The sequence below is a fragment of the Anarrhichthys ocellatus genome, unplaced genomic scaffold, assembly GCF_004355925.1.
Source record: "Anarrhichthys ocellatus isolate YVR2014 unplaced genomic scaffold, GSC_Weel_1.0 scaffold57, whole genome shotgun sequence".
In the NCBI taxonomy this organism is placed as follows: domain Eukaryota; kingdom Metazoa; phylum Chordata; class Actinopteri; order Perciformes; family Anarhichadidae; genus Anarrhichthys; species Anarrhichthys ocellatus.
In genome coordinates, this window is record NW_022280087.1 from 1,892,235 (window position 1) to 1,912,803 (window position 20,569).

A 20,569-nucleotide genomic window follows, 5' to 3' on the forward strand; every position below is an offset into this window, starting at 1 on the left:
TTCTTTCCAGGTTCGACCTGCTGCAGAGCAACCGTCTATTCCTGCGGGCTTGTGTTTGTCTGGATCTGATCTCTGGAGCTGAAACATTTGTTTAAATTGGTTGATTTATTGACCAAGATGGGCTGCGCTGGATTCACCTGCTCCAAACACTCCCTGTGCGCGCTCAACATCCTCTATGTTGTGAGTATCCGCAGCAGAATAGATACCATATGGATGAATATAGACTGTGTTTTTTTATATCCTGTAAACACAGCGGAGGAAACGTCCTTCTGTAATCAGTACACTGCTGATGCCAGACACCGGTCCACTTACTCTGGTACCAGGATCACATGCTCACTGTGTACGCCAGATAAAGCTATTGAGAGAATACACTACAAGTCCCGCTTTTAAAGCGCAATGTTATTTCCTTCCGTCACATTGTATGGCATACAGAGGACGTCCTGTCTTTGCTGATGGCTCTTATCATCGCTGCTTTCTCTATGAACTATAAGTGTGTGTGTGACCCCATCAGGTTCCAGCAGGGCTTCATCTCAGAGTCCAACAGACTCATGGTCCGAGTCCTACAGTCCTCTTATAAAAAGGGCCACAATGTGTTGTGTTGGTGTGGAGATTTGACAATAATCTGCTTTATTTGCCAAGTATGCATGCACACACAAGGAATTTGACTGATGATGTCATAATGATGGTGTCATCGGTTTTACCATTCTTTTTTAACTCTGATAGCGCCACGTTAAAGGACGAATTCACATTTTTTACACTGAAAGCAATAAGTACATGCTCATATATACAGTACACTCAAAAAGTTATTGACTGCTGTAGTTATTCCTCCTGTCCATCCTGGCCGTGAACAGATCCCCTCTCAATGCGATTTCAATGCAAATGAAGGGACTGTGGTTGGCTACAGTATCCGCTGCTGACTATCACTGTGGTGAGCCACAGGGGGGCCCCCAGGGGACGGTCCTCAGACTTCACATTCAAGTCCAAGTCCTGCCACCTGCAAATTCTATGACCACAGTCGCAGGGGGCAGGACCCCTCTTGTTTCTGTACTTTTAACTTAAATGCTGGACTTTTACATTAAGTGAGGTTTTTGACATTTTAGTATTGCTACTTTAATTTAGTAAACAATCTGAATATGTTTTCCTCTACTGTAATGCTTTGAGATAGCAGATATGTCTTCCACTATGTGAACACTATGTATATACAGCTTGCTGTGTGAGGTCAATGTCCACATACATCACAGGAGTTCATATAGGATATGAAGCTAATCCAGGTATTTGTCTGCCTGGCAGGGTTCCATCCTTACAGGATTTTTTTAAATTAAAAACGGCCTGCATCTAATATTTTCATTTGATATCGAAATGAACTTAGAATTATTGTTTCATATTTCACAAATCCTACGAAACTATTTCATACAAATATTGTAGCATTCACTCAGTCTGTGTGTCTGTCCTGCAGATGGTGAGCCTGCTGATGATCTGCATCGCAGCATGGGGGAAGTGGTTCGGTCTGGTCTCCAGTTTCCAGGTGGTGGGAGGCATCATCGGTGTGGGCGTCTTCCTCTTCTTTGTAGCCCTGGCTGGCCTCATCGGGGCCATGAAGCATCACCAGGTCCTGCTCTTCTTCGTATCCTTCACACTGCTCATGTTGTGGCTGATATAGGATGCTCATATATTATAGCTTTGACATCATTTATGATCTTACCAGCCAGGAAAATGTCCACAGCATGTGTGGTTGAACTGGATCAGTATTTAAAAAAATTCATCACTTAATTATACAGAAAGCACTGCTGCTACTCCTTCTGTGGGTTCATATACGTGTTTGCCTTCAGCTGTACAGATGATATCCCTGGTTGGAGCATGGCAGGGATCTCTGCTCTGAATAGCTGAGTTAGCTTGAATGGATTGCTGATGATTTGACACAAGCCTGCAGTTTTCAGTTCTTCAAAGCTGACTTCAGTGGAGCTGTTATCAGAGCAACAACCCCTTAAACGAATAGGTCAAGAGTTAGGAGTTAGGTGCTGGTTTATTCACATATAGCTTTAGCCTAATATGGCCACAACTCTATAATTTGTATATTTCAAAAGTGCACTGTAATCCAAGAGAACTTTATCCAGGTAAAACAACTCAATCTAATCTGGATGAGAGTTTACCGTGTTAGTAAAGCCACATTTTGAGAACGGGGACCACAAATATAAAACACATGTTTAACCCTCTAAATAGTGTGCATATTCACTGTAATTTTACCATCACTGAAAATGTCACAAATGTTAATACAAATCAATTCAACTATTTACCCGTTGTAGCAGTCGTTGCATATACAGTATGTTCAGTCAGTTGTGCACCTGCCATATTTCAGTGGCGGGCTGTGCATTTTATACCTGGGCCTTATGTGCTGTCCTACTGAGCTATGGTTATTTGTTGGTGTAATAATACACGTAGGCTATTCGTATTAAACCGTTTGGTTTCCTGATTTATGTTGTGAAACCTGAATAAATATATTTGAATATTTGAAGCACCAAATTCTTACATGAAGAGAGAGTGTAGAATACATATTCTACACTCATGTACATACGTGACCACGAGAGATATCCAGTATGAATCTGTGAGCAGTCTGGCTAAGGAAGCTGTTTTTAATCTACTACAGGATTCTCTCTTCATCTCAATGTTTGTAAAATTAATTTCCATCCATGTAAGCATGTGCAATACAGAGCATCGTATTTCCCACTCAGTCGTGCAGAGACAGAGCATACAGCTCTATTTCCAGCCTTACACAATCGTCTGTGGTAAATGCACTGGTTTAGTGACACTGGCTGTGAGCAGAATCCTTAACAGTGAATCTCAGTACATGGTTGTTCTGTTCATGGTGTTTATTGTGCAGTTCTCTGTTTCCAGTGCCTGCTTGGCCATCAACAGAGAGCAACAGGTAAGATGAAAGTCTTTCAGTAAGAAAAGCCATCCTATTTTCCTCTTGTTTGATTTGTATTGGTAACTGGCCACCTTGGTCCACTGTTTTGTACCAGAAATACAAATGTTTACACCTGCAGCAGCTTTAAGAGACTTCGGTGTAATGCAGCTATAAAAGTGTGTTCATACCGACCACTGAGGGGATTTTCACTTTACGTTGTTAACTGGACTGTATTCACTGTTCTTGTTGCCCTTTTGTTGTTCTGTTTGTGTATTGTAATAAATACTTGTAATATCATAAATCCTGTTGGTACGTTCTCAGATGTGAGATTTAAGGTGACAGCAGAGAAATTTTCCCTGAAAACATCCTTCTTGTGTCACAGACGTCATTGTGCACAGTGAAGCTCAAACATCCAAGTGAAGGAACAATAAGCAGCCTACTCATGCAGAGAGTTAAACTAGGACTTAAATACTTCAGACTTTTTATGGAAGGTATCTACACTGGGGAAATGAAGTGTGGTGTTCCTGTTTTACAGCACAGCTGCCAAGCAGAAAATATAATGATGCTGTTTTTTCTGGCACCGTAAATAGCCTGCCTGATACATTTACTGATATATACTGTATGATATTTACCAATATGCTATTTAAGAKTGCACWCTTAAATAGCATATTGGTAAATATCATACAGTATATATCAGTAAATGTATCAGGCAGGCTATTTACGGTAAATAGCATATTGGTAAATATCATACAGTATATATCAGTAAATGTATCAGGCAGGCTATTTACGGTGCCAGAAAAAACAGCATCAACAGCGAGAAAATATATCACAAATTACAAGAACAGGTAGTTTGACTTGGCCCATGACAGAGATGCATCAACATGGAGATGGACTTGTAGTGTACAGCGCTTTGAGTGGTCAGAAGACTAGAAAGGTGCGATGCATGTCATCGTTCACCCATTCACATACACATTCATACAGTGATGGCACGAAGACTGTGTTTACACGTTTACAGTTTACATGTCCAAGTGTTCTTACTGAACCCCAAATAGCTCCTGAAGGCTTTTCCATGTGTATCGCTCCTGATGGGCAGGTGGCACCTTGTATGGTAGTCTCTGCCACCAGTGTAAGAATGGGTGAATGCTGGCTTGAGTTGTAAAACGATTTGAGTGGTTTGAGAAAAGCACAATATTAATACAGTCTATTTACTGAATAATCCCAGTCACTGATTACTGCATATACTCACTATGTGACAGGCGCCTGTGATTTCTACAAAAACCAACCAACCTACTCTGAACATTTACTACCTTACCATACCATACGTTACCTTACCTTACCTTGCTTTACTGCTTTTTTCTTCTCTGGTCCAGTCGCCAACAGCTGTCTGTTCTGAGCTGTTCTGTCTTGACTCTCTCTCTCGACCACACACACACACACACTACAGTCTGAGCTATTCCTAAAAGCGGATATGCTACTCTTATAACACTGTCTTCCACTTTAACTTGAGTCAGCTTGTCACTGTCACTAGCACTACTGAGGACAGGGGAGCAGTGGATGAAGAGACACGTTATTTTTCATTACCAAAAAATAAGATTCAGGCTCTTCATCTCTGCCCCACAGCTTGTGTTAGCTGTTAAATCACAATAACCGGGACAAGGTGTATATATGTATCCAGTATCCCGGTTTCTTTCGGAGTACTCCAGCTAGCATATACGGGTTTCTCATAAATACAGATAAGGGCTGATGAAATCGTGATACAGTGATTATGTCTACACATGAACGGGATACTTAAAAAACCTGATCAAAAACAGGATATGTGTGTATGTGAACACACTCAATGACTACTACTACTACTACTGTTACTACTGATACTACTTCCACTAGTAATACTTTTGATACTACTATAATTCAGTAGTTTACACACAGCAGTAAAGAACAGTAAAGCGTGGTGTTGTCCTGTCTATGTGCTGTAGGATCGCCTGCTGGAGGTGGGCTGGAATAACTCTCAGAGCACTCAGAGGGATGTGGAGAAGAGCCTCAACTGCTGTGGCTTCAAACAGGTGGACCCCAACCTCACTTGTGACGCTGTGAGTTTGGATTAATGAAATGTTTCCAGGCCCCTGCTACATTTCAATTCAATTTATTTTTGTATAGCCCAAAATCCCAATTCAACCATTTGCTTTACAATTTCAGCATGTTAAAATTGTTGGTCAAATTCTATCGACGCCTCTAACCATGCTGTGGGAAGTATTTGCTTTGTATTTGTCTGAAGCAAGTTTTGTGTCTCCTGTTCTCCTGCAGGCTTGTTTCCCCAACCGCTCCTGTCTGCCCTGTGCAGATAAGATCCAGGAACATGCTGGGGAGGTTCTTCACTTCGTAGGAGGGATCGGACTCTTTTTCAGCTTTACTGAAGTGAGCTATCACAACTACAACACTGCTGAGTTGCTAGATGCTGTGCACAGTTTAATGATAAAAACGTATTTATAACTTATACAATATTTGTGCTGACGTACCCAGGCTGTCGCCACATTCAAACACACACACTGGTTACATTGCCACCAACAGTAAATGAGAAAAAGGGATACAGTCCTACCTTCATCGGAATTGTCGAGAGATTGTGGGTATCGAAAAGTGAAAGGAAAGGGGTGGTGCTGAGAAACTATGTGGGAGAAAACAGCACGCAGCCAAGTGCACTGAAATAACATATTATATGCAGGTGGGCAGTCAATATGCTCGTCAAAATGCTACATTCACCAACATAATTGAATGGTTACATCTTAAAGGAAGCAATATACGACAGTAAGAGCATTAATATCTCATCAAACAACTATAGTCTACAAAAATCTAGAGGAGTAATGTCTCCCTGATCAGAGAGTGAAGTCTCTCTCTCTCTCTCTCTGTGTGTATGTGGTTATCAGAGCTCCTCCTCTCTTTGTTCACATAGCCGGCCTATGTTAGTACATGTGAGCATGCCTTTTAGTGCACGTTAGTACATGTTAGTGCATGTGAGCATGCCTTTTAGTGCACGTTAGTACATGTTAGTACATGTGAACGTGCCCCACTGGGTAGCTCACGGCCGCCGCTCTGCACAGCTGATAACGCCCTCCAGACCGACAGCTTCATCGTGGAAACTTAGCACCCATCCTCCAGTTCTACCTCAACACCGTTAACTCTGTCAGCACTTTCCGTCTAGTTAGGACTTTTACCACCTTTAGCTACGAGCTGTAGTAGTAGTAGTAGTAGTAGTAGTATTAGTAGTATCAGTGGGAGTAGTTGTCGCATCAGCAGTTGTAAGAGCCAAATTCAATTTGCTGTAAAATATTTTTTTGCATTTACATGTTTAACTTTAATCAGACGCTACAGCAGTAGTAGGAGTAGTAGCAGTAGCATCTGTAATATACCTAGTAGAAGTAGTTGTATCAACAGTTGTTTTATTAACAGTAGTAGTAGTAGTTGTTGTTGTAGAAGTAGTTGTTTTAACAGTAACAATGTCATCAGTATTAGTAGTAGCATTAGTTGTACCAGCATTGATAGTAGTTGTTGTATTAGCAGCAGTAGTGTCAGTATCAGTAGTAGCAGTTGTTGTTCTAGCATCAGTAGTAGTAGTAGTATCAGTGGGAGTACCGGTTGTGAGTGCATCTCCCCAGCCCACCAATCAATCTCCACTCTGCAACCCAGCAACTCCAACATGTGGAGAAGCATCTAAGAGTGAGAGCAGAGAAGGAAGGAAGGCCAGAGAGATACAGTGATATGGTACAGCACATGAATGGGAAGAAAGTTTTCATAGGAGGGCAACAAGTGGTGAACACGAAGGACTGGAATTTCCATAATTCCCGAAGACCAAAAACCACAGAACCGAAGACCAAAAACCACAGAACCGAAGTACCATAAGCGCTAATCCGTAGTATTCAAAAAGGTTCCTCTGAAATAGGCTCACTAGCCAGCTAAATCGTCCTCAGACGCACAACGAAAGAGGCAACCCAACTACAACTCAGCTCACACCATTCAAGGCATGAGCTTGTGTGCTTATGTTTCCGAAGGTAACAGGCCAAACTAACAACTTGCCTTTCACCGCACAACGACGAACAGTTCACCACATCCCTCCTTTGCCTACCGACTTGCTTACCCAATGAACCATTCATAACTACAGCACACTGCAGCAGCAGTCTTCAGGTTAAACACCTGCAAGGTAACTGGGTCCAATGCCCAGGCACCCAACAGGCTGTGCAATGCTCATTACAGAGTCCAGAATTATCCAGAATATTATCATCATCACAAAAACCGGAATACAAAACATGCAGTTAGCAGGAAACACCAGAAAGTATTGTTTCCTCAGTAAAGCCCGGACCAGCATTCACTTCAAGCCTAAGAACAGCATCCACCTCAAACCTGAAACCCAACAGCGCTCCAATAACTCCGCCGAAGAATACATCTACATAAGCCATAATAGAGGAAACAAACTTCGACTGCCCGAACACAAAACCCAAACTGATCCATACAGAATTTAACAAACACACTAACAAGAGCAACCCATACACAGCTAACATCACTGCAGCTCCGTCCCTCTGACTGCCTAGCCAGAAACTAAGTAAGCTCTCCCCTAGTCTTCAGGTGCTACTTGTGGTGGGTACTTACGCACTAAAACCCGCAGGCCCGGTAAAGCAACCAGGAACTGGCAACCCACCTGCAGCCTCGGACGTGCCCCCGAGACAACTACTCCAACCACTTTCATCACCACACTATCAAACTTCCCCCAACGAACTCCAAAGGGAATCCGCTCTTCAACCTAACAGGAACAGAACAGCAGCAATTTACTCACACTGTATACAGGACCACCAAACTCTGTTCTATAAAAATCACCAGCATAACACATGCTCAGTGACACAAACACTCCTCAGGAACACTGATCACTATAGCTGCTCACAATAACCAAACACAGGAAAACAGACAACTCACTAAACTCGTCCATGTCTCCCAAACTACCAGACTGAACCTCTCATCACCAAACGAGGTGCACCTGCCTGGTAGGCTACTACTTTGGCGTGCAATTCGAAATACAAGGGGCAGCGAAACACAATGGACCCCCCTCACATTTTTGTGTACTTCTGACTTTATTGCGCGTTTGTTTGCAAACTATTCTCTGTACCCCAGCTTCATCTGTGCCCTGTGAAAGAGTGTTTTCTAAAGCAGGCGAAATAATGTAAAAAAAAAAAAGAAACCGCCTGAAGCCCAGCACTGTGGAAAAGTTATTTTTAAATAAAAATGAATAAAATGTTTTACGTGTTACATGTTGTCCCTAGTAACATAAGGACAGTCACAAACCAAGGAATACAGGCCCGTGAGAGAGGGTAGAGAGTGTTGTCCGGTAACCGCAAGGTCGGTGGTTCAAGGCTTGGCTGCTACATGTCCTGTGCCGAAGTGTACCTGAGCAAGACACTGAACCCCCCTAACTGCTCCCCGGGTGCTTCTCAGCAGCCCACTGCTCCGTATAAGCTAAGGATGGGTTAAATGCAGAAGTCAAATTTCGTATATATGTATATGACAAAATCCTAACTTTTTTTTAAACTTCTCACATCACAACCCTCTCCCCAATTTGTTTCCACTTTCCCTTTTGACCCCGCCATTGTATCATAATCACTCTGCCTGTTTTACATGTATTGTCCACTTGATGGCGCAGTAGAGCAGATGAAGCACCATGAAGCTTCGGCCCATGTGTGAACCAATTGGATGGAAAGCTTCAATGCTTCATGAAGCTTCATCTTGCCATCACTATAATAAATAGACATTTATTTAAAGAACAACTAACCAAACTAAACTAAACAAACAAACAATCAATCAATCAATCAAATAAAGCGGCAGCCGTGTCAGCCCAGGCGAGTCGGAGAGGAGAGGAGGGGCGAGAGCCCTGCCATGGTCAGGTGGTGGATCTTTATAACTGGCTACTTCCAGCAGGCTCAGGTGGGGCTCGTTAGCTGCCGATCAACATCCTGAAAGACAGAGTAGGCAGCAAACAGGATGCAGACCCCTAGTGGATGGGAGGGGTCGTCACAATGCCAATAATTTAGTTTTTCATATTTGCTGATAACTCAAGCACGCTCCTTTTGGTTCCCAACACTAGTAGATTAGTAGATACATTGATTGTGGGTTTGAAACTTAAACACATACATAAGCAGCTGTTTATGTATGTCTCACAGTATCTAACGGTTATTGTGTTTTTATTTCAGGTTCTGGGGGTGTGGCTCACATATCGCTACAGGAACCAGAAGGACCCCCGAGCAAACCCCAGTGCTTTCCTGTGAGACAGCATCAGCCCATCTGCACTGTCACCTCACCACCTCTATGGACCTTCTCTGGGCTTTAACTGTAGATACAACACTGTCCTGTGTGTTTCCACTGATTGTTGCAGTGATGCTCTTTTGACATGATGTGTTTGGTTTGTCAAGAGTGAGATGTGCTCTTAAAACAAGTGGTTGTGTGTGAAGGAACAGCACACATGTTGCCTCCAGTGTGACAGCTCTGCCTAAGAAAGTGTCTAAACATATGCAGTTAGTACACTGAGGAGTTGTGGGTGTAAAAGAGGCAATATTGTTCCAGCAGTCTGTTGTATATTCCAAAAGTATTCATGCAGCCTGCCTGATGTTGACCCTGAACACTGTTCTTTTCCCTTTGTTGCTGTTGTTTGTCTGCCTAACTGAATGCAATAATGTCAACTACTACTCTGCATATTGATATGACTACATTATTTTGACCATCTGTGAAGTATGGATATTGTGTGWGKGTGTGTGTGTGTGTGTGTGTGTGTGTGTGTGTGTGTGTGTGTGTGTGTGTGTGTAACTGGTCTACCAGTGTGTCTTGCTCCTGGCTGCGTGTGGTACTCTTTTGCAAATATGAGCTACTATGAGAGCTGTAATGATGTTTCTGTAAACAACCTGTTTGAGCCTTTGTACTGTACACCACAATAAGACACCGATGGATAAAAATACCTTTTTCCCTGGATATATGTCTTTTGCTATCAGTTGTGTTTTACAAGTGTCTAAAATGTTTGAATTTAATAGTGCAAAAAAATATTTTTGTCTGTTATTCAATCCTAAAGATCTTATTTTCTTTAAAAGAAAGAAGTGAAGAAATATGTCAGCACGGTAATATTATTTCAAGTTAAAATACAAGTTCCAGAAGGTTCTTATTGAACTGAGTCAGTATCTTGACAATTCAATCAGGAGACACAAGTAAGATGAAGGAAAGATACTTATAAACATTATCGTTATAAACAGTTGACGTGTGATGATAGTCTTGACATAGCCTTTGGTGCTTGGACTCTACAGGGAGATTTGTAATGGAGGGGCATCTTCCCTGAGCACCAGCAAGATAAACCCCCTGTGGAGTCCAGGCACTGGCTAAGGAGGATTATGAAGCTGATGGACTGCACATATATAGTGCTTTTCTAGTCTTTCGATCACTCAAAGCGCTATGAATGGGTGTGAATGTTAGTTAGTGCTGATGGTCAGGTGGCTCCTTGCATGGTAGCCCCTGTCATCAGTGTGTGAATGGGTGAATGATGACATGTAGCGTCCATAAATGGTTGACGCAAAGCACCTTATGAATGTTGATGCATAAACATGAGCCTGCTGATGTATGTGTAAAACAACGAGAAACGTATTGTAGAACCATAGACTGTATACGTAGAACAGAACGAGAAACGTATTGTAGAACCATAGACTATGCATAGAACAGAATGAGAAATGTATTGTAGAACCATAGACTATGCGTAGAACAGAAAGCATCAATCTTTTAATATCAACAATGGATCACAAAAAGGCCTAAGCTCCGTACAATTGCTGCTCAGCAGACCAGCTGGTGAACATTAAGCTCCAGTGCTAATGTTGCTCTGTGTCAGCTGGATGTTTGAACATGCCACTCCTTGCTAATGTGTGATGCTGTGTTCACACCAAACAATTCGCACTGCGTTTGGTGTGACCGCACTTTTAGAAGGTGATAATGTAACTTATGGTGTTTACTGCCCCCACGTGGCCAAAATAATGAAAAAGCTATTTTACCATTTTAGATCTCATTTACTGTCATGTAACGATATCTGCAAAAAAACACTATTTCTTCATATTTTCATATCAAAATCCAGTCATCTTTTCTGCCCCCTTTAAGCGGTCCAATCAAATGCGAAGGATTTTATGTAAATCCATCTTGGAGCTGTACACCTCTCAACTATTCTGTTTCACTGGGGGATACATCACAGGACAGACGATAAAGGGACTTTAGAAAGAAAGTGGGGTGATGAGGGGGTACTGTGGCTCAATGGTAGAGCAGGGTCGTCCTTCAATCAGAGGGTCAACGGTTTGATCCCCGGCTCCACTAGTCCATGTCGACGTGGCCTTGGGCAAGACACTTAACTGCAAATTGCTCCCGCAGGCTGTTCCCGCAGTGTATGAATGGGTATGACTGATTAGTTATTGATTGATTGGACTCCTTATGGGCAGTTGGTACCTTGCATGATAGCCCCTGCCATCAGAATATGAATGGGTGAATGATGACATGGAGTGTTAAAGTGCTTTAGTGGTCGGATGACTAGAAAAGCGCTATATAGAAAAGTACAGTCCTTTTCTTTTTATGTAGACACTTGGAGGGTGATGATAAGGATGAATGGTACAGTATTTTACAAGTTAGAAGGTCCTTACTGTTAATATAGGCTGAATGCAGTCCAATACTCTGCTGTTGCTCTAATGTTCAGAGATATTGACACTACAATTGTTTAAAAGTACGTTGATTATCAGTCACCCAAATCTTAGGCACAAGCTCACAAGCTAAGTGGCTGGCAACCTGGCAGGAGGCTATGTGCCCTGCAGGCCTTACTGAGGGAATATAGATACCTGATCTCTCTAACACCTATTACTATTTTAAAAAAAGCTCTATACTGAGGCTCAAAATATATTTCCTTCATTTCATCCAGTCCTTAATTTACATGTATTAGTATGTAGTAGCAGTAGCAGCATGAGAGCTAAATATGACCATAAATATGCTGTGTAATATTCATGAGTTGTTGAGTTGTATATCTCTTGGCAAATAAAACAGCACACTCTCCATCTTGTGTGTATGAACAGTTTCATATTTATTCAAAAGACATTCTGGATGTACAGCAATAATAACAAATGTAAGAATCAGAAGGGGACCTTCCCAGTGCTTCGTTTTCCACATGTTAACGGTAGTGACAACATGTGACTGGCATCATGTGTGTTCCTTGTCCTCATGCTCACAGCTCAGACTTCAGGAGCTTCTTAGCCTTTTCCATGTTACTCTTCACTGAGGGAGAGGCAGGAAACATTTACATTGAATCAGTCTGTGTTTCATGGGCACAAACAGACACCGCTGGCCAGCCTCAGAGTTAGCAGTAGCACTTACAGAGTTTGATGTCCGCAGGTTCGTAGGCATACATGCGGTTGGAGTAGCGACCCACGATGTCGGCCCTCACCGTCATTGCAGGATCTGTAAGGACATTATTGCTACTGGCTGAGCAGGACTTTTGCTTGTATCAAAGGTATCAAAGGTGAAAATGTCTTCTCACACATTTGCAGCTAATGCCTTGTATGAAAAGTGAATCTTTCAGTCTGTAGAACTAGTTAGACAGGATTTGTTAACAGGAAACATCGTGTTACAAGATATCTCTTACCAACAAAAATGATTCTGGGGACATACTGTCCATCAGGAGACAGATGTTTGTCTGTGGTTTCATACTGTAGGGGAGAGAAGGAATAACAGCTCACAAACATACTGAACCATGCCATCTCACAGCATCGGACCTAAAGTATTACTATGAGCAATGGGGTCCAACAGTTATTAGTTATTATTTGACATGACAGATTCCAGTATTTTGTGGTGCGAGCTCAGATTGAAAACAGTGACAAATCTCTATGCACCAATCCTAGTTTAGCTATATGAAAATGACAATAGGGGGACAGTTCATGTTGACTATTAAAGAATATTTAAGCTAAACCTTTACTTTAATCATTGCTAGTTTAATGGTGAACACTACACTACTAATCTAATGGTAAGTTAGTACTTACCATTAGATTGAGGACGATGAAGTCCTCGTCAAGCATTCTCTGGATCATGTTGTCCTCAGATAAACCCTTCTTGAGTTCTGCAGGAGAAACCGGATTTTAATTCAACAACTCAGTCCAGGCAGCTCATGAGGTCGGTGCAGAAGAGCACCAGGATGTCACGTCACATGTGCAAACAAATGACTGCTTGCCCTTCCAACAGGTTTGGCAAGTTTGGTACATTTCTTTCTCTGCATGAACAGAGACCAGGAGTTGGACTTACCCTGGCTGTGTGGACAGTCCTCAAGGTGAAAGAGGACCATCAGAGGCTTGTTTCTAAAACACAAATCAGCTTCATTTACAGTACATTTAATCATCAACTTCGATGAAAGTCAGTGTCAGTGCTGGAATTATTTGTTACCTTGACCTGGCCCAGTAGAGAGCCTCCTCATACGTCTGAGCCCAGATCAGCTGATCGCCCCAACCTGGACAGACATGGACATTTCCTCAATATTCATCATACTATACTTTAGTCTCAGCCATTCAGCCTAGAGAGGCAGATAATGCTCACAGACCTCTGGCCAGAGTCTGAGGGATCCTTTTGCCAGATTTAGGGATGTATTTCCCGGAGGTGGAGGACATGGCCACCAGGACCAAGAGGACGGACAACGCCGCTTTGATCATCTTTAAGCTTTACTGGAACATGAGGAGCAGACAAAGGCACAGAGTGAGCAAACAGTGTGATAAATAAAGAAACAGCATCAAAATGACAGAAAAGTAAACTCCCCCTCCCTTTGAGAAGGAACCTCGTCTAGTTCCTATTACAGAACAATCTGCAGCGTTATTCATGATTATTTTATTGAACTGGAAGCCAGTGAAGAGAGAGGACATGACAATCTACACGTGGGTGTAGTTGTTATGTGGTATGCAGTGTTACGTAATTCAATTGCAAAATAAATGTAATTGTAATCAGTAACAGTTACTGAGAAAAAAGTATGTCATTAAATTACAGATACTAATCAAGGACAGTCAGGATGAAATGCTCCATCAACAAGTTATTTCTAGGTTTGTCAGTTATTACAAAATAATAGCACAGTTGGAATTCGAATCATGTTGTTGGATACAGAAATAAAATTGACTTAACTGAAGGTTCAGCATTTGTGGACTGAAGAGAAAGTTAAATGAATTTCCCTCCAGTTCAAATGCAGTAGCACTAGAAGAGCAGTGCTGGCTCTTACCTGTTCCTGAGTGGCCAGGTGAGAATGTAGGTAGACCGCCGCTCCAGGATCTGCTGTGCCTCCACTCTTGTCTGTCCCTATTTAAACACCCGTTTACCTGCGGGCCCGCCCTCTTCCCATCCCTCACCTTCTGCTCCGCCGGAATACCACGGTGATTCATATTGCATTTGATTTACAAACCAAACTCCCTTGAGGAAATTGCTAAAGGTTTCCGTGTATGTTGCCAAATGCATCAAGATGTAAGATAATGAGCATTATAAATTAGGCTAGATTAAACCTTGAAAGCATCACAAGTATCCTATACTTTATACTTATACTATCCCACTTAATATCAATATCATATGTTTTATCATAAGTCTCCTATATTTTGTTCATCTTCTTCCTCTGAAATGTAGAAGTGCTGGTGGAGCGAGAACAATAGGAACCAATTCTAAATGTAGATTCTGACTATATGCGAATGTAGAACACTATTACATGTAGGCTATTCTACCGCTGGACGATAAACTGCGCACTCTTAAATGATCAGATTTCTTCATGGGATTTGGCATTCCGTTCTGCTCACTTGAAAGAACTGCTCGTAGAGACATGCATTCTTTGGCATGTCCTTAACGGGGTTTCATCCCATTGTATAATTCATCTGAAGCAGTTTGGACACTGGTGGATATTTAGTGGTTTTATTCATTCATGTGTGATAGGCGCGGCTGGACGACAATGATTGGTCTTTATGTGAATGGCTCGAGACACAACTTGACACTGAATGCATCTTTCCTACAAAGTCAGAACAGTGATTCAGACATGAAGATGCGCAGTAAATGATTTGCATCCAGGTTTCCTAACCACAGTGAGCACTCAAATAGGAGCGAGACAGTGTTTACTCTTCTTTGAATCAGACTGGGTGTGGAAGTATAAGACTTGGTTCTTCTCCCCATATTCACATGTTGGTGTGTGTGTCAGCAGTCTCATGCTACGTATCCCTATTCATGTATTATTTATTTAAGCGTGCTCTGTGTCAGTTGTGATTTCATTGTTATATTACTATAATTGGGCTATGCATCTTCTATCATAATATTCCACTGGACACATCATAGGATTAAGGTGGTGTGTTTAATACTTAAAGTGCTTTTCTGTGTTACTTGTAGCCTATGTTGTCACTCTATAATATATTATGGGCTGTCCACAGCCTGGAATCAACACCAGTCAGAGGAAGTGTGAGCTCTTCAGGTGTTGCAGCAGGATACAGAGACACATAGTGAATGTCCACAGTGCATTAATGATAGGAGACATTAGGTCTGTCAGTCCTCCTCCTAGAAAATGTGAAGGTTTGTGACTGAAAACGAATCTAATCCTACGTTATTTTGAATCATTATTGTTTCTATAGAAACAACCCCAAAAGCTAAAAGAACAGAACTTGCTGTAGTTATATGTAATTATTGCACATGTCACAGCCTGGGTCAGAATATTGAATTATTCTGGAAATGTTGTAAAATCACATTCTGTTAATCAAAAGAGAAGATTCAGAAAACGTTGAGGCATGTCCCCCCCGGTGCCGTGCCAGGCCGGGCCGGGCCAGGCCGGGCGTCAGCTCTTCACATGCTCTCCACATTGTCTTTCTGTTCATGCGGGTTTTGAGTCGCTGCGCGGTTATGAATCACCCAGAGAACCTGACATGGAGAGGACAGAGAACTGAACCAGCAGCTTGTGAGAAGTGCCAGTGCACAAAAAGTCCCGGAACGTTGAAGAGTGACACGTGTAGTAGCACTGATAGCGTCTAGAGTTGTGCAATCTCTCAACACGAACGGACATTGAAATGTAAAGGAGTCTGAGGTTTATCGTGAAGCATCTCAACAGTGTCCTGTATCCTGCAGCAGGGGGCTCAACGAGACCTGCTGCTGTGAATGGCAGCTTTGTTTAATGACTCAATGAGTCCTGCATCCTGGAACAGCAGATCCTCTGTCTCTAATCGTCCACACCAGATCCACCTGCAGACTACTGCTGCTGTAAACATGTCTCTCCTCTCCTAAGGAGATTTATCTGGAACAAACATTAGAGTTTGACAAGGCAAGAAGCAAGACATGAAATCATGAAACACAAGGACAATAAAATGATATCAAATGCTGAGTATGCATGTTATGACTAATGTGTTGTGAATTGTTATTTGCATTCATATTTTTCAATTAAACTTAGGTTAAAAGAGCCACCCACATCTGTGTTTTTGTTCAAAGATCCAAGCTTTTAGTGGTCAGACACATGGTATTTCTCAATCCACTAGTTTTTAAAAATGAATGGTGGATAAATAATTTATTTTTAAGCTGTTGGGCGGCCAGGTTGTTGAAAAATCATCCTTCAGCAGGACATGTGCTTCAGTGGACTGGGCCGCTTTCCTCTGGCCCTCTGGAAAAGGTTTTAATTAACCGCTTATTAACATTTAGATCTGCAGATTTTATGGATTGTTGTTAATGACTGTAACATGTTTGTGTTTTGAGGTTTTCTACTCAAATAAGTGGATCTCCAGTTAAGTTACCTTTTACAAAATCATGAAATAATCATGGAGGACTATATAACCATGGCACCCAACAGCAATTTCAGTGATTAACAAATATTGTAAGAAAGGTAACCGAGACTTTTGGGTTATTATTGAAAAGTTGGTTCCATGAATTTAACAAACACCACGCTTTGGGTGAAAATGAAAGTAGTGTAGATGAAAGTTTAATGGATATATTCCAAATAACAAAAGTGGCACCTGTTAGACAGAACAGCCCAGTCACATAGAATCACACTTACAGGAAGTGTAATCACATGAAAAGACCAAAAACTGGCATGCAAAACCTTTCTGACTTCCTGTCCACAGCTCTTAGCTCAAGCTATTGGTTCTACTGCAGACGCAAATCTATAAAAAAAACACCTTACAAATGTATAGTTTCATTTGTGTTTCAACAATTTCCTAAAACAGTTGGTCACTGCAGTTTTTATGAAAGAAACTGGAAGAAATAGTGTATTCGTTGGGGACTATTTTCAGTGGTGGATTAATCTACATTTGGTGCTGTAGTGAGTATTTGTGGCAGCAGTTACAGTGCATGTTGGATTGAGTCAACCCTAATCTTCATTAACATTTCTGGATTCACATGTAGAATCTGTTGGCAATGGGGCAATACTTTTAGTATTGGAAGCTTTCTGGTTTTCTGTCCAGTCCGAGTGGTATTGAGCAGGCTTTGGTTGAATGCAGGTAAACATTCCGTGTAGAGGGCAAAAGAGGCGGAACGTGTTAGCCAAAATGCAATCTGGGAACCCATCGGCTATCATCCGACGATGATTTTGTTTATTACTGGTTTAAAAACACTTGTGAACTCGCTACTTGTGAAATAATCTGGTCGTACACGCCGTCTCACAACTCCAACTCCAGTCTTGCATCTCAAGTTGTTAATTGGACTGTTAACAATGAGCAGCTCACAGAAGAGGAAGTCTTGGCCCAGATATCTGATGGCTACACCGGAACCCTGCAAACATTGCCCCTTGCAGCCGGAAGCTAATCCGCCTGAGACAGATAGCCGATGGGCTCAGATATGGATCGCAAACCCTAACCCTACCCCTCCTGATGGGCAGGTGGCACATAGCATGGCAGCCTCTGCCTACAGTGGATGAATGTGGAAGTGAATGGCTGAATGCTGACATGTAGTGAACAGCTCTTTGAGTGGTCAGAAGACGAGACATTCCAACAGCATTCAGTCAAATAGAAACATTGTCTCTTTCTGATTGAATTGTATTGCTGCTTTATTCCTTAGTGAAGCTGCTTGCTCATACTGTTTCCTGTACTACACTCATTGCATTCCTCTAGTCCAGGGGTCTTCAACGTTTTTCAGGCCAAGGACCCCCAAACTGATAGAGAGATGGAGCAGGGACCCCCCGACTATATATATTGTATAAAATTGTGTTTTACATTAAATGGGCCTAGTACCATGTATACCTCTTTATTGTGCATTCAATACTAAGCTATTCAAATAATACACAGGTTCATATATTCATGTTTTTATTTTAAACATGTGCAAGGTACAGTGAGTAGGGTGGCCGTGCCGCTGCCATTCATAAACATACCTTGTCAGCTGATACCAATGCCAACATCAACATTGTCTGTTAATTGCATGATAATCATACTAGCTATTCAAATTGATGTTTTCATTTTATACATAAATGTGGAAACGAAAAATGAGTGATGGCCTATTAGTGCCACTGCCATGCATAAAGATACCTGTTATCTTTCATACAACACTGAACTATTACAATAATGGACAGATTCATGTTTAGAGAAAAAAAAAAAAAAAAAAAAAAATATATATATATATATATATATATATATATATATATTTTTTTTTTTTTAAATTGTATAATCAACCAAAGATTTCGCGGACCCCCTGCAGTACCTCCGCGGACCCCCTGTTGAAGACCTCTGCGTCTAGTCAAAAGCTTGACAAACCAAATGTCCCAAAGGACTAAACAAATAATTGTTTTGGATGCTGTGTGCTGTGATGTTGGCTTGTAACCAGGATGTGGGAGCAGTTTAGTGCTGAGGTGTCCTTAACCCCCCCCGCTCGCTCTTTCACTGCGTGTCTCTGTCTCTTTGTCACTGTGTGTTGTCACAGCACCAAGGTCAATATTTGAACTACAGGGCAGCGTTAACGGGCGCTCCTATTAACACTTCTCATTCAGCAGCTGTACTCAGCCCTGCCCTGATAACACACACACTGCTATTGCCCGGCCCACTCGAATAGGATGCAACTTCCTGGTTTGTAGTGAAGCACAGTGCACCTGAGCTCACTGCAGATAAAGCTGAGAAATACTTACACACATGTTGTGTTAACCAACTCAACACTTCACTAAACACACATATTCACTGCTTTCCCTTAGATCACTTTCTCTTTTCATTATTTCATTTTTGCTTTTGTGACACAATGACCAGTGTTGAGCCTGATGATCAGGTAGAGCATGGTGACTGTTGAACACATCACACAGCCTGCTGCTGTGGCCTTGCATGACACACACCACTACTACTGGTATTATTAGTCACATTTCTATTACTATCACTGCTTTTATTAGGGCCCGATGTAGTCGGAGCGGAGTACCTATTGTTCTTCTAATGTTTATTATTATTATTATTGTGGCTGTTTCGTTGCAAAAAGGAGGTGCTTGGGATACTGGAAAACTATCCTAGAAATTTTGCACGCAAGCCAGAATTTGTGAAAATTGCAGTGTGATTGGGGTGTCCAGCGGTATGAAATATTGGCTCAATAGCGCCCCCCTATTTGGTAGGTATGTGGAACGTGATGGGACGTACAAAAAATCCTCTTGGAATTTTTCACTAAACCAAACAGGAAGTCGGCCATTTTGAATTTTATGACGTTTTTGGACCATTTCAAGGCGTCATACTTTAACGAACTGCTCCTGGAGATTTAACTCGATCGACTTCAGATCTTTTCAGTATTGTCTTGAGACCTTGGCAGTGAAAGTTACTCAAAGATCAAAAATTTATCGAACTATATGTATCCGTGGCGTGGCGGCAAAAAAACACAAGCATAAGCAACATAAGCAAACTTGGCACACAGATTTAAAGCCCAAAATGTAGTTATATAATATGATTTTATTGGTTCAGAGTGGCAAATCGGCTCAATAGCGCCCCCTACAAAATTTCGACGAAGCAGCCCTCGCAGTACGTTTCACATAGATTTACAAAATTTGATAGGAACATGTATCACATGTGGACTTAAAAGAAAGTCTCTTGGAGCCATGCTCTAAACCCAACCGGAAGTCAGCCATTTTGAATTCTTTATGAATTTCTAGTGTCGTTTTTATGATTTCCAGGCGCTGTACTTTAACGAACTCCTCCTAGGGAAATAATCGAATAAACTTAAAATTTGGTCAGAACAAAGACCTTTGTGATGAAAAGTTACTCAAAGCTTGTTGTTTCCTGAAAGGCCGTTGCTGTAGCGACGCATTCTTCGCCATGAAAAACGAAGGTGTTTTTGAGGGGCTAATGCTCAATGCTCAAAACATAATCAAACTTGTTGAGTTTTCATTATAGTAAATTTAATTGTTTTTGTTTGTTTTGGAACAGGCTGTAATGTAAAGTAATTTCATGCAACGTGAAGTTTATTTAATAAAATCAAACTGCACCCAGACTAATTTGTATGTTAGATTATTCTACATTAATTAATACATCAAACTTAATTCTTTATAAAAATATTTTTTTTTTCCACATGGAACTATACATTCTGCTATTTCTCCTCGACTCTTCCAGCTTTGGGTCACTCAGCAGTGATTGTCAGAGCTACCTGCACAAACAAACGACCTGCATTTTTTATTTGAGTCTGTTATATTACTAACACTGAAGG

The 20,569-nt window shown here is 41.5% G+C and overlaps 2 protein-coding genes across 2 annotated transcripts; one reads left to right on the forward strand and one right to left on the reverse strand.

The window, feature by feature from the left end:
• tspan13b (tetraspanin 13b) lies at nucleotides 1-9,901 on the forward strand. Its single transcript, XM_031871358.1, has 6 exons — nucleotides 1-180; nucleotides 1,457-1,624; nucleotides 2,843-2,923; nucleotides 4,879-4,992; nucleotides 5,207-5,317; nucleotides 9,130-9,901. The coding sequence occupies exons 1-6, from the start codon at nucleotides 118-120 to the stop codon at nucleotides 9,202-9,204; spliced, it is 612 nt and encodes a 203-aa protein (XP_031727218.1). The 5' UTR covers nucleotides 1-117; the 3' UTR covers nucleotides 9,205-9,901.
• Nucleotides 9,902-11,999: 2,098 nt separating this feature from the next.
• agr2 (anterior gradient 2) lies at nucleotides 12,000-14,249 on the reverse strand. The gene is made up of 8 exons (XM_031871359.1): nucleotides 14,190-14,249; nucleotides 13,527-13,647; nucleotides 13,373-13,436; nucleotides 13,235-13,287; nucleotides 12,976-13,052; nucleotides 12,582-12,645; nucleotides 12,314-12,397; nucleotides 12,000-12,214 (listed from the first exon to the last, which is right to left on the reverse strand). Exons 2-8 carry the CDS (start codon nucleotides 13,633-13,635, stop codon nucleotides 12,165-12,167), a joined length of 501 nt encoding a protein of 166 aa, XP_031727219.1. The 5' UTR covers nucleotides 13,636-13,647; nucleotides 14,190-14,249; the 3' UTR covers nucleotides 12,000-12,164.
• Between the last annotated feature and the right edge of the window lie 6,320 nt (nucleotides 14,250-20,569).